This window comes from Bolinopsis microptera, unplaced genomic scaffold (genome assembly GCF_026151205.1).
Source record: "Bolinopsis microptera isolate Bmic1 unplaced genomic scaffold, MBARI_Bmic_1.0 sca111, whole genome shotgun sequence".
NCBI classification, from domain to species: domain Eukaryota; kingdom Metazoa; phylum Ctenophora; class Tentaculata; order Lobata; family Bolinopsidae; genus Bolinopsis; species Bolinopsis microptera.
The window spans coordinates 1-12,645 of NW_026971883.1; the positions used below are offsets into that span (position 1 = coordinate 1).

Here is a 12,645-nt window from a genome sequence, read left to right on the forward strand (position 1 = left end):
AGAAAGTATACCTGTAGAATGTATACCTGTAGAATGTATACCTGTAGAATGTATACCTGTAGAATGTATCCAGTAGCGTGCATGAGCTCCAGATCTATTATAGTGATCTGTCTTGGGTAGAGGAGTAGCAGCTTGTTTCTACAGTAGGGCGAGTGCACCACTTTTATTAAACCCTGACGATTATAATAGTATATCAAGTTCATATGTTTTTACAGGCATACTAAGTAAGCATTATGAATATAACAAAATATAAAAATATAACAAAAATAACTATATGAGGAGCGGTGGATGCTCACAACAATTTTAACTTCAATGGGTGTTCTTAGATTTTTGACGGATAACCAAGTAATGAATTACAACCTGTTATAATATATGAGTTTTAAGATTATTAATTGTTATATTATATATATATATATATATATATCTGGTAGTATCCGTTTTAATGTACAATTCATCTTGCTGGGCTGCCCCTAAATCAGTATTGGAAAAACTAGATATTGCTCACAGACGTCATCTGCGATCAATTTTGAATTACAAATACCCTCACATCATTTCCAACAAGAACTTGTATAAACGCTGCAATAGCGAACCATTGTCAGCTAAAGTGGCTCGTAGTCGGTGGAGGATGCTCGGACATGTACTGCGTGGGCCTACAGATGGTCCAGCCTATTCGTCGCTTGTTTTTGCTGTTAACACCTTACAGCTTCAAGGGCGGCGTGGAAGACCGCAGTCAAACCTTTTCTCACTGATTCTACACGACCTTAGTGTTCGAAAATTATCGTTAAATAATTTATGTGATTTAAACAATTTAACTTTAATCGCTCAGAATAGAGTTAAATGGAGAAGTATGCAAATTGCATGACTTTTGTTTGAGAAAGATTAGGGGACAGAAATGTTTACTTTGTTTACTATCTGTTTCTTAGAGCTTTTGTTTATATATATATATATTATATATATTATAGCTGATGTAAGAAGGTGAAGAAGAAGGAACAAGAGATCCAAAGAGAAAGGAATTTTGTATTTTAATATCCCCAATTTTGGTGTATTATTAGGTATTGAATAGGTTGTAACAGAACCTGCATGCTGTTGGAATGAGGGTGGTAGTCCCCGGTAATACTGGGTTGCAGGGAGTCAGATCTTCCTTTGTTACCCAGAGCTAGTTGGTATTTCTTAGGGTGGCTGTTTGGGGTTTTACAGAGGTCTAGATCATTTACAAAGATCAGGGAGTTGTCGCTAACCAGCACTAGCCTACTTTCGTCAAACGGGTCTGAGGTTGGTATGATTTGGTGGTGAGATTAAATATAAGGAAGATTATGGAACGGTACATGGTCATTAAATTGTGACAATAATAAACTATCAAAATTGGTCCAGTTATCCAATGGAAATTCAGATAATCATGATCTTTCTTCCACCAGTCACCACAATAAAAAAGGCAATGAAATATTTAACCGCTATTCTTTGAGAATTTAAATACCTAAAGAGAAGGAGTACATAGGATCTACAAAAGTTTGTTTCCAGATCCTAGTTCCGGAAGCAGCATTCCACAGGACTACGTTGTGGGGAGGCAGTAAAACGATCAGGAAGAATGTGTTGGGGACCCAGCTCATTGTTACGTTGCCTGATGTTCTAGTGGCTTCTATCAACTCGTTCACCTTCCGACCGCTTAGTGCCTGGATAGATTGGATACAGTAATACACTATATATTTAACTCAATAATACACCATATATTTAATAAGATATTCGATCTAGATAGTGTTTGAAAATTTGAAAAAGTTGAGCTCTTTAAACATAAATCTTGATTAATAGTAGAACAAGGGTAATAAGTTGAACAAGGGTAAGAAGATATTATCAAGATGTTATCAAGAGGAATTACTGACCTCCCACACAATGACTCTGCCAGACTTGTCACCGGATGCTAACAACAGGGACACAGGTACAAGCAAGTTGTGGTAGGGATTGTGTCCACACCATTTCACCTGGGTAGTGAGGGTACTGAATCTCATATTATATTATAACGTTATGTATCTAATATTTAATATCTGTATATTTTGCGGGGGTCATCCCCCCCCCCCCTCTTCCTTCGAACACTACTCAAAAATCAAGATTAGGAAAAATATTGTGAAAGTTCCTCACTTAGATTTTAAAATATTAGCTCTCTAAAATGGGGATTTTATAGTTTACATGACACATAAGTCATAAACTAATAAAATCAAAAAGATAACACCGACTATCAACACAACTTACAGTAGAAACATTGAAGTTGTGAGCAGCTAGGACCTGGAGCAACTGAAGAGACTCAACATGAACCACAGCCACGGAGTTGTGAGACCCATACGCGATTAAACCTTGTGGGCCCCAGTCGAGAGCACCTGTATTTTGTGCAGAGAGAGGACCCGGTATAGACCTAGGGCTCAACCTCATCTTTTAAGGGGTTAGGGTATTTACATCCTATTACTGAGCTTGGTTGTTGGTGTGAGTATATGATTACGTGGAACTTATTTTCAAACGTTTTAGCAACCAATAAGTATTAATTGATCATGTGAGATGTCGAGGCAAAAGATAGATTGAAGATGAACACGTTTTTAAAGTTTATTCTGCTTTGCATTCAAATCAGTAAACAAGGAAATGCATTGTAAGTCTGAATTAGAAATATTATAAATATAGTACATAATCATGTTATGTCAGTAGAATGTGCAAAATAAATAAAACAAAGCATACAAATAAAAATTTAGATTTCCTAACAATTCTGGAAAACTGGATAAAATAGGAGCTTAAAATAATTCAGTTTAAACATTCATTAATTCTAATTTCTAGTCAGCTATAAGCTGTTAAAAAGATCATAGAAGATCCAGTACAAATACCTAAATTCATACCCCAGCAAGCTTATCACTGGGAGTTTCATTAGAGTCATCTGCCATATTACAATCTCCTACAGCACTAGGATCACTGACAATATCTTCAGTTTCCTCTACGACTGGAGGAGGTATTTCTACACTCTTCAGAAGATTACAATCCAATCGATATACACCTGTGTCAAACTCCTGAAAATATTCCCTTGTCATAGCTTAGTGGAAATCTAAAACAGGTGCTGCATCCAGTTTTCCAACTATTGTGGAAACTCTGATTTACTGACATCAACAGTTATCTGTTCAATCTTTCACGTATTTATGAACTTTCATTAGAGCTTTAACTTGCACATATTTATAATTGATATTAAACCGACCTGACAGCACTGTTGGATCATATCAAACTTGTTAGAACCCCCAAACATAACCAAAGTACCGTCCCCCAATACTAACAAGGTGCTTTGTCCCCGAGGAGAAGGCATAGCTTCCACTACTGGAGAATACCAGCCCCCTGTCTCACAATCTGCAAAACATCAAGTTAATGTATCAAAATTGGTTTTTACTGTACACCCTTTATATAGATTTATGTGAAAGACAAAGCCGAGACTATAAAATTCGAGACAACGTTGAAATCAGCCCAACTAGGAAATAAGTATTTAGTGACATTTCATCAGAATAACATGAAAACGCTGGTATACCTAAAACATTGAGTTGATCACTGTGGGAGTTGTCATTAAATCTGCCTCCATATGTTAGCATGAACTGGCCAAATTGGGCAGAGCTGTGAAATGAGGTTGGAGCAGGTCTGGCTCCAGCATCTTCAAAAGAGCTCCACTCCAACGTTGAAAGATCTAAGGTAAACAAATCCTGTGGGTTGAATATTTTGCAGATGCAGTGGAAAATTATCAGTATATCTGCAGCAAACTAGCTCTCCAGCAAACTAGCTGTCCAGTGCTGTTACAATACAAGAATACAACCTATTATCAATGTTCCTTCATATCACAAGTTTCATGACACTGACAATACTAAATAAACTTACCTGATTTCTGGCTTTACTATCTTTTCCCCCAAATATCGTCATTTTATTTTTGTAGATGTTTGCAGAATGTGCAGCCCTGGGGACAGGGCCTCCAATCATGGAAACATTTGGTGCATCCCATGAATTATTTTTAGGATCAAAAAGAAAGACATCGTTGTACCATGTGAAATTAGCACTTTGATCATCGTCATCTTCAGTATCCTCTACACCAGTAGCTGGACCAAACCCACCAAATATAACTATTCTCCCTTCCCATATGACTGATGTGTGTTTGTCTCTGGGTGAAGGCTTGATTCCAGTAATCGCCAGCTTCTCCCATTTTTCTGTTACTGCAAAATGATTTCGATTTGACACTTTTATCAAATTCAAATGTGTCAATCAATGAGATGGATGTAAAATATCTTCAATGAAACGATTTTAATTGTACAATCTTACCAGTATCAAATGACCACATGTCATTATTCCATCCTGTTTCCCTATTCAGTCCACCAAAGAGATATAATTTTGTTCCAACACAGTTCAAGCTCGCATTGCAAAGTGGGCCAGGCTTTTCACCAGTTACTTGGATTTCTCTCAGTGTATTCTTTTCTGAAGTTAAACTGTTATGCCTTAATGATACTGTTTCACTGAAAAATATTAGAATTTATGATATATTTCCTAATTGATAAACAAAGTTCATTCACGAGTGGGGAGTCAAATTAGAGTTTAATTCGTTTACCTACATTTCAAATCAAAATTCTGCTGCTGTTATCTATGACATTGTTGCAGTTGTTGTTACATTAGATTAATGATACCTTGCAATAGTTTAGAGACTTGTAATTGTACATAAAATATAGGAAAACAAAATTGCTGATTCATAAATACCAGTATCAAAAACTGCAAGACCAAATAACCGTTCATCCAGTCCTAGCCCACCATAACAGTAGATCTGAATGGATAAATTTGAAACCACAGTCACAACAATGAACTTCTTATTAAACAATTTTCCGAGGGGAGGTTTAAATTTAAGTTTTCAGTTTAAATGAACAAAAACTTGATGTCAAATTTTGGAGAACTGAACATTTTTACCTTATTATTCAAAGCAACTGAAGAATGCCCTTCCTTGCCTTGAATCTGAACATCAAGACCTTTGTTCCATTTTACTTCACAGGGTGACTTAAGAGGCTCCCTGTTAAGGACAGTTCCCTGCTCATTACCCATGTCTACAAATTAAGGAGAGTTAACTAGTTACCTGGAGATTATATATTGAAAAGTGTTAAAAGTAGGCATAAAAAATCACCACAAGCATAACATCATGCAAATGCCTGAGCGTTTACGAAATATTTCAAATTCCCTGAATGTGTATTATGTATTTTAAGGCCACAGGGGGGGGTCTGAGGTCGATTTTGAGATTTTGAGATATGTTGTAGACCTCAATCTACATTTTCAAATGCTTTTGTCTTAACCGAAAACAAAGTTTCCTATTTGAAGATATCGCTCGTTGAATTTTGAGGTTTACCTGTAATTCTATTGTAAATGAAAACTTTAAATGAAATCGTGTTCAAAATCTATCTTCTTTTTCAGTTTATGACTTAGAACCTTGTAACCTTGCAAAACAGTGTTCTTCAAGGTATTTTGAGTTTTTGTTATGTAACGATTTATGATATCTTGCTCCAAAGCTGAGATATGAGGTTAACCATGAGTGCAGGTTACAAAATTTAAAATGGTTAACCTCATAAAAAGAGTTAGGAGCAAAATTACAACAATCGTTACATAACAAACTTTTAAATTTATAAAGCAATGAAAGGCATTAGTTTGGTCAAATCAAACGGAACATATGCTATCAGACTTTCAACTGACTAAGGCAGGGTTAAAACAGTTTTGACGCTAGCAACGATCCCCTTTTACATAGTTCCACTAAAATGATAATTTAAGATTAAATATGTATACTGTATAGTGATAGGTAAATAAAGTAAAAAATGTAATAAAACGGTAGGGATAAAGTATACTAAGTAAACGTAGTCGACACGTCATAAATAGGGTTTGCATTATCGGTCCAAAATTTTTTATCGCCGATAACCGATAATAATTTTTCAATTATCGGCGATAACGATAATTATCGGCGATAAAATTTGGTCAGAACAATTAGCTTATTTTCCATCGATTCAGTGGCTTAATTAATCATACGTTCATGATTTATAACTTCCGTGATTGAGGGTCATGAATTCCCGAGATATCGTACACAAATTGTAAACGCGTAATTTCAAAATAGTCAATTAATTGAAAGTGAAGATCCGATATACTTTACAGTGAACAGTCAGTGACAATAACAATCTTACACAAAGTGGAACGCGTAATTCCAGAATTGTAAATTAATCAAAAGTGAAGTGGTAATAACAATCTCCCCCTATTTGTAATGTGTGCAAAGTTAGAACTTGCTACATAAGTAACTACTTAGAAGCTTTATTAGCAAAATAGTATTTCAGAAAAATCAACATATCTAAAGATTTGTCAGATAGTCTACATCTTAATTTCGTGAGAAAGAGTCCACTTGCACTGAAGGTCCGCTCTGCCTCAACAGACGTGGGCGGAATGTTCAAAATACGGAATGTTCATGGCATCTCTGATGAAACTGCTGGTTGCAATTTGATTAAAAGAGAGTCTGTCTACAGCCGCTAAACAGCTATACATTTCGGCTTGAGTTTTCTTTTCGATGTAAGATACTATTAGGGACTGATTTTTTGGTCGCTTGACTTTGGGGGGATGCCGAAGGTTTATCATTATTAGCAGCTGCATTTTCTATACCGTGTTTAACTCTCAAGTGGTACCAAAGACTAGTGTAAGACCTTTTGGCTGTTGTGCTGAGAAAAGACTTGTCACATTGCATGCAGGCCACGTTGTCCCCCTCTTTTGTGAAATGTTTCCAGATCTCGTTGGTTGACATATCAAGATTAACTAGTTTTCCGAGACACAACAGAAAACAGATAACAACTGATACGTGTAACGTAATCAATCAACGATTTAAGCAAATGAGCGACCCAGGCAAGTTAATCATAGGCATTTCTCAGGGGAGGGGCGTGGAGTGTGGACTGTGCAGGAGTGTATTGTGTTGTTATGATGTGTACTGTGTCGGGTTCAAATTATTACCTTATACGGTTGTAACTGAATTGATAGTTTGAAGTGAACAGCTTATCTGTAATAGGGTGGGCGAAACTACGGGATACTTATTACAGATTTACCGTTTAAACTTTAATTCCGTTGAATTCAAATATGCAACTATCCCATGAAATATGAATACTTTTACATAGTACATACCTTGTTTCACCAATCAACAGTGATAAGATAACATTGCAAATCTTGCTGATTTAAGTACTTAAGTAGCAAATTCAGATGTTTTGATCAGTTTCACACATATCTTATGATCAATCTTGTGAAAATGGGAGGTAAGAATCTGCGAGTTAGCTGTTAAGTCTCGAAAATTCCGAAATTATTTTTGAAAAGAAATTTCTGAAATTATCGGTTTATCGGTCAGAAATTATCGCCGATAACCGATAACGATTTTACTACGAATTATCGCCTATAATTTTATCGCCGATATTATCGATTGCAAACCCTAGTCATAAAACGAACTGACCCAAATAAACTGATAGATCTCCCGCGCAATTTCCCGCGCAATTCTAAAACTCCAATTTGCGCCGCTGCAAAGTTATTATAAAACTAAATTCAACACGTGCGACAAATATTTCGCAACATTAGAAAATGATGCCAACAGGTCAAGCTATGGCATTAATATATTTCCAGGAACATAAGTTCCAAATTTGAGGTGAAATGGATAAAAACTCTAGGAGAAGATAGATTTTGAAGTCAAAAATTCGAGGTTTTCAGGAGAGGCAAAAAACTGTTTTTTATGTTATGTGATTTTTGAGTATTTTGCCTTTATTTGTATATTTTTCAAAGTTTAACTGCTGAAATAACACAAAAACAATAAAAACAAAGCTTATTGTAGTTTTCAGTTGTAATGGCATCAATATTTCTGCCCTCCATTATCGATTTATCAAAAAAATGACGTTAAGGAAGAATTGGTTAACCTCATTTATTAAAAAAAGTAAAATAGCTACAGACAAATGAGTGGTGGCAAAGTATCCACCAGAAAAATATATATTGATTCAAAGCATAATATTTTTTGCATTTTTTGAAGCCTCGATCCCCCCGTGGCCTTAACTTACTTATTCTGATTTAATCTAATGTTATAATGATATTTTTATATTTAGAAAGTTATGATATATCATTGTGTGTGTGTGTGTAAATGAAGCACATCAGGCCTTAGATGGGGGCCCTGTTAAAAGTGCATGTATCATGAAAGGACATCCTTTAGTACAAATTTAGAGGAACATTGATCTAATATTTATTCAATCAGTTACATTGGAGCGTACTGAAAAATCTATTGAATTATGAATTATTACGAATTTGTGCTTCAATACCAGAGCACAACTGCATTGCTAAAAAAGGCCCTACTACGATAACAAGATATGCATTGAGCACCATCACTTCTCTTGCCGGGAAGTATTAATAGAATTTTTTCTTATAATTATATAGGTAATGAAATTGAAAATAAAAAGAAGAATAATAATAATAATTAGTTTCATCCTGCCAATGAAATGCTTTATGAATATTTATTCTCCTGAATATTCATTCTCCTGCAGCCGGGCCCTAACGAAGGGCCCCGCTGACCCCGCTGTGCGGGGGGCGCCATCTTAGGGGGCGCAAAATTGTCGTTTGAATGTGGGACAATTTTGAAAGACTTGACTGAGGTACTAGCAAAACTACACGTTTTGCCCTAGAAACACACTTTTTTAGAGATTTTACCGGTGTATCCTCTAAAATCACCTAATCTGTTCAATTTTAGGAAGGGGCACCAAAAGGGGAGGGGGCGCCAACAGGGGGGCGCGTTTTCGGCGGGGGGAGCGCCAACAGGCAACGTTACGCCACTGGGTAGTATGAATAAATTTTTAAATTAAAATGTATAGTAATGTGCAGTTTTTGTTACGTGTTGATAATCTAGCTCTCTTATCTCTATTTTATCGCTACATTATAACTGCCATTGTGCGGGTACTGTGTTTTTACTTTATACAAGTACATGTACACGATGGATGATGATGAAATGGATATTCTTCAAAGATTGTCAAATTACTTTTCCTACATTACCGATCACCATCAGGTCTATAACTCTTGGGTCACTGAACTCTCGGAAGCTATGAACTGTGACCATGAAAATGAGTTTTCAGCTGAAACGTTCAAAAAGCCAGTGAAGGCAGTTTTAGTCAAACATTTGTGTAATGTGTATCGGACTACCAGTGATCATGTAGATACGTTTCTGGATATCAAGAAAGATATGGAGGAGTTGAAGAGCGATCTTATCCGATCGCAAAGTACTGTTATCAAGCTGCAGGCTGAACTTCTGGAAAGCAAATCGAAGCAATTGGAATCCGTGCACTCCACCGTCAAGACCACCGTCCAGGACACTGTTCAAGCTGGGATAATCACATTCAGTCAAGCTGTTTCGAAAGCCGCACCTGTACTCACAGAAGAGAGCTTGAAAAAGGTTGTACAGAATGTTATATTAGAAGAGGATCGAACTAAGAATGTGTTAATATTTGGTTTCGAGGAGACTAGTGAAGAGAATCTGAATCATGAAGTTGGCGAGATGTTTCAGCAGATTGAAGAAAAGCCACACTTCGAAGCTGTCCGGGTTGGGAAGAAGTCAGCTGAAAAGATTAGACCAGTTAAAGTTTCTTTTGAAAATTCAAGTACAGTCCATCAGATATTAGTGAAAGCCAAAGAACTGAGACTGATTTCACGTCATAAAACTGTTTTCATTTCTCCGGACCAATCACCTGAGGAACGAACTATCCATCAGCAGTTGGTCTTAGAGATGAAACAGATTGCCAAAGAAGACACAGATAAACATTATTATATCAGAAGTGGCAAAATTTGTTGTAAGGACAAGATAGTGGAGTGAACGATTTATAATAATGTTTAAGACCCTGATCATTAGAAACACCCCTAAAAGTTCGTTTTTGAAAAAAAATTTAAAACATCCGTAATTTCTTTTCTGTTTTAGTTTTGCATTTAATTTTTTGTATGCGTATAGAAAATTAATACGGCTTAAAAATGAGATGTCCGGCGACCTCCTAGCTCACTCACAAGACTCAGTAGGAGTGATTGAACTGCGAGGGACAATTGAGGCTAACGAATTTACTCATTATTTTCAAAAAAGAACATTCTCGTGTTACGTCCATGATATCCAAGTTGCAAGTATAATCCATAGTGATTATACTTGATCGAGATCTAAGCTTTAATTATTCGAGGTGAAAATGAGACTAACCACCTTTTGAGAGGGTGAAATGAGGCTAACAAGTATACTTTTGTGTATATTTTTGAGCAGGTTCGGTATTGTGACTTTCTAATATAATGTCAACAATAAAAATGTATTCATCCTCTTCAAGCTCAACATTTCAGAAATCGCCGAGTCTACTTGTAGGAGGCTAAAATGAGGCTAATAAAGAATTTGACCGCATTTTAACTTTAATGTACGGAAACAGGTTATAGACCCACTAATAAACTTGTTATTGAAGCCCGAAGGTTATTGATACTTTATCGATATCTAAGCTCTTCAAATATTCGAGGTGAAAATGAGGCTAACCACCTTTTGAGAGGGTGAAATGAGGCTAACAAGTATACTTTTGTGTATATTTTTGAGCAGGTTCGGTATTGTGACAACAATACCTATCTAATGTGTCAACAATACAAATTTATTCATCCTCTTCAAGCTCAACATTTCAGAAATCGCCGAGTCTACTTGTAGGAGGCCAAAATGAGGCTAATAAAGAATTTGACCGCATTTTAACTTTAATGTACGGTAACAGGTTAACAACTCACAAGTTACTTGATATCTATGTTGCACATTAAATTCCTTGGGATTATAGCTTCAAATATTCGAGGTGAAAATGAGGCTAACCACCTTTTGAGAGGGTGAAATGAGGCTAACAAGTATACTTTTGTGTATATTTTTGAGCAGGTTCGGTATTGTGACTATCTAATGTGTCAACAATACAAATTTATTCATCCTCTTCAAGCTCAACATTTCAGAAATCGCCGAGTCTACTTGTAGGAGGCCAAAATGAGGCTAATAAAGAATTTGACCGCATTTTAACTTTAATGTACGGTAACAGGTTAACAACTCACAAGTTACTTGATATCTATGTTGCACATTAAATTCCTTGGGATTATAGCTTCAAATATTCGAGGTGAAAATGAGGCTAACCACCTTTTGAGAGGGTGAAATGAGGCTAACAAGTATACTTTTGTGTATATTTTCGAGATGGTTCGGTATCATGACTATCTAATATGTCAGTTCAATAAAGATTGATTCATCCTCTTCAAACTCAATATTTCAGAAATCGCCGAGTTTACTTGTAGGAGGCTAAAATGAGGCTAATAAAGAATTTGACCGCATTTTAACTTTAATGTACGGAAACATGTTATAGACCCACTATAAAACTTGTAATTGTAGCCCGAAGGTTATTGAGACTTTATCGAAACTTATGTGAGGTTGGATTGAGGCTACCTTCCCTCCTTGAGGCAAAATTGAGGCTAACAGATACACTACGCAGAAAAACGTCACTGTGCCAGCTGTCAAGTAGTTGCTGAGCAGCAGCAGCAGTTAGATGAAGAAAATGAAGCTGAGGAAGGAAATGTATTCTAGAGCTGTTGGCTAGAGTAGGCCCCTTACTTCTATGGAGCTCTCTGGCCAATTGCTCTGGCAATGCTCTCCATGGGGCCATGTAATATCACATGATCTGATATCATGCCAAATTAGACTCTAAACTATAAAGTATAATAAAAATGGAACTGTTTGAGAAATTTTACAAGGGAAGTCTTTATTTTGCTTGACACATCTCAAACGCAAGGAAATGTTTTTAAACAAATTATAAGTATACATTTTTCCAGAAGACGCAATGTAGGCTGATTAATGCACTAATGAATAATAATCTACGTCAAGCTGCAGAATAACTCTAATATTTAAATCAATACCTCTTCGTGGTAGTACAACTGGCGAGAAGGCTCAAAAAAAGCAGTGCAATTAGTTTTGAAATGTGCGATTTTGAAAATAATAAGTGGCTTTCAAATGGGTCAAAAGTGGAGTTATATAAAGAAAATAAAAGCATCCAACATTAAAACTATCACTCATAAAATAGTATAATAAGCAGGAGTTAGCCTCAATCTTACCTCTCAAATGAATACAGGTTAGGCAGAAACAATTTGAAATTGAAGGGCTAGTCCGAAGAAGCAGTAGAACAAGAAATGCAATGAACACAACCTTGATAGTTAGCCTTATTTTACCCTCCATCAAAAGACAGAAAGGGTAGGTGGAGTCTACCATCGACCTAAAGTATCCATATAATGTATACCAGGGCAAAGGATAGTTTAAAGGACGTTATTGTTCAAACATAATTCAAAAATCAGAAAAGATCTGTTAGCCTCATTTTACCCTCCATTAGAAGGAAATGGGTGGGCCAGCCTTCGACATAGAGCATCCATCTCATGTATACCAGGGCAAAGGATAGTTTAAAGGACGTTTTTGTTCAAACATACCTTAGTTCCCAAAAATTTGTGTGCCATTATATTGAGCACAATTTATTTGAGCCCGAAAAATTTGGGCAGAAAATTTGAACTCATTTGGGCGACCGAAAATTTGGGCACAAATTCTTCGAAAAATGA

At 36.2% G+C, this 12,645-nt stretch overlaps 2 protein-coding genes across 2 annotated transcripts; both read right to left on the reverse strand.

Moving 5' to 3' along the window:
* Positions 1-56: 56 nt before the first annotated feature.
* Positions 57-2,421, reverse strand: LOC134825813 (WD repeat-containing protein 11-like; the record flags this gene model as incomplete). Its single annotated transcript, XM_063838012.1, has 5 exons — positions 2,245-2,421; positions 1,878-1,976; positions 1,475-1,670; positions 1,077-1,267; positions 57-173 (listed from the first exon to the last, which is right to left on the reverse strand). Coding segments are annotated over exons 1-5 (780 nt in total), but the record flags the coding sequence as incomplete, so codon positions are not given.
* Positions 2,422-2,639: 218 nt separating this feature from the next.
* LOC134825812 (rho GTPase-activating protein gacHH-like) lies at positions 2,640-5,091 on the reverse strand. Its single transcript, XM_063838011.1, has 7 exons — positions 4,954-5,091; positions 4,750-4,813; positions 4,321-4,473; positions 3,886-4,214; positions 3,545-3,713; positions 3,224-3,369; positions 2,640-3,041 (listed from the first exon to the last, which is right to left on the reverse strand). The coding sequence occupies exons 1-7, from the start codon at positions 5,083-5,085 to the stop codon at positions 2,868-2,870; spliced, it is 1,167 nt and encodes a 388-aa protein (XP_063694081.1). The 5' UTR covers positions 5,086-5,091; the 3' UTR covers positions 2,640-2,867.
* Positions 5,092-12,645: the final 7,554 nt, after the last annotated feature.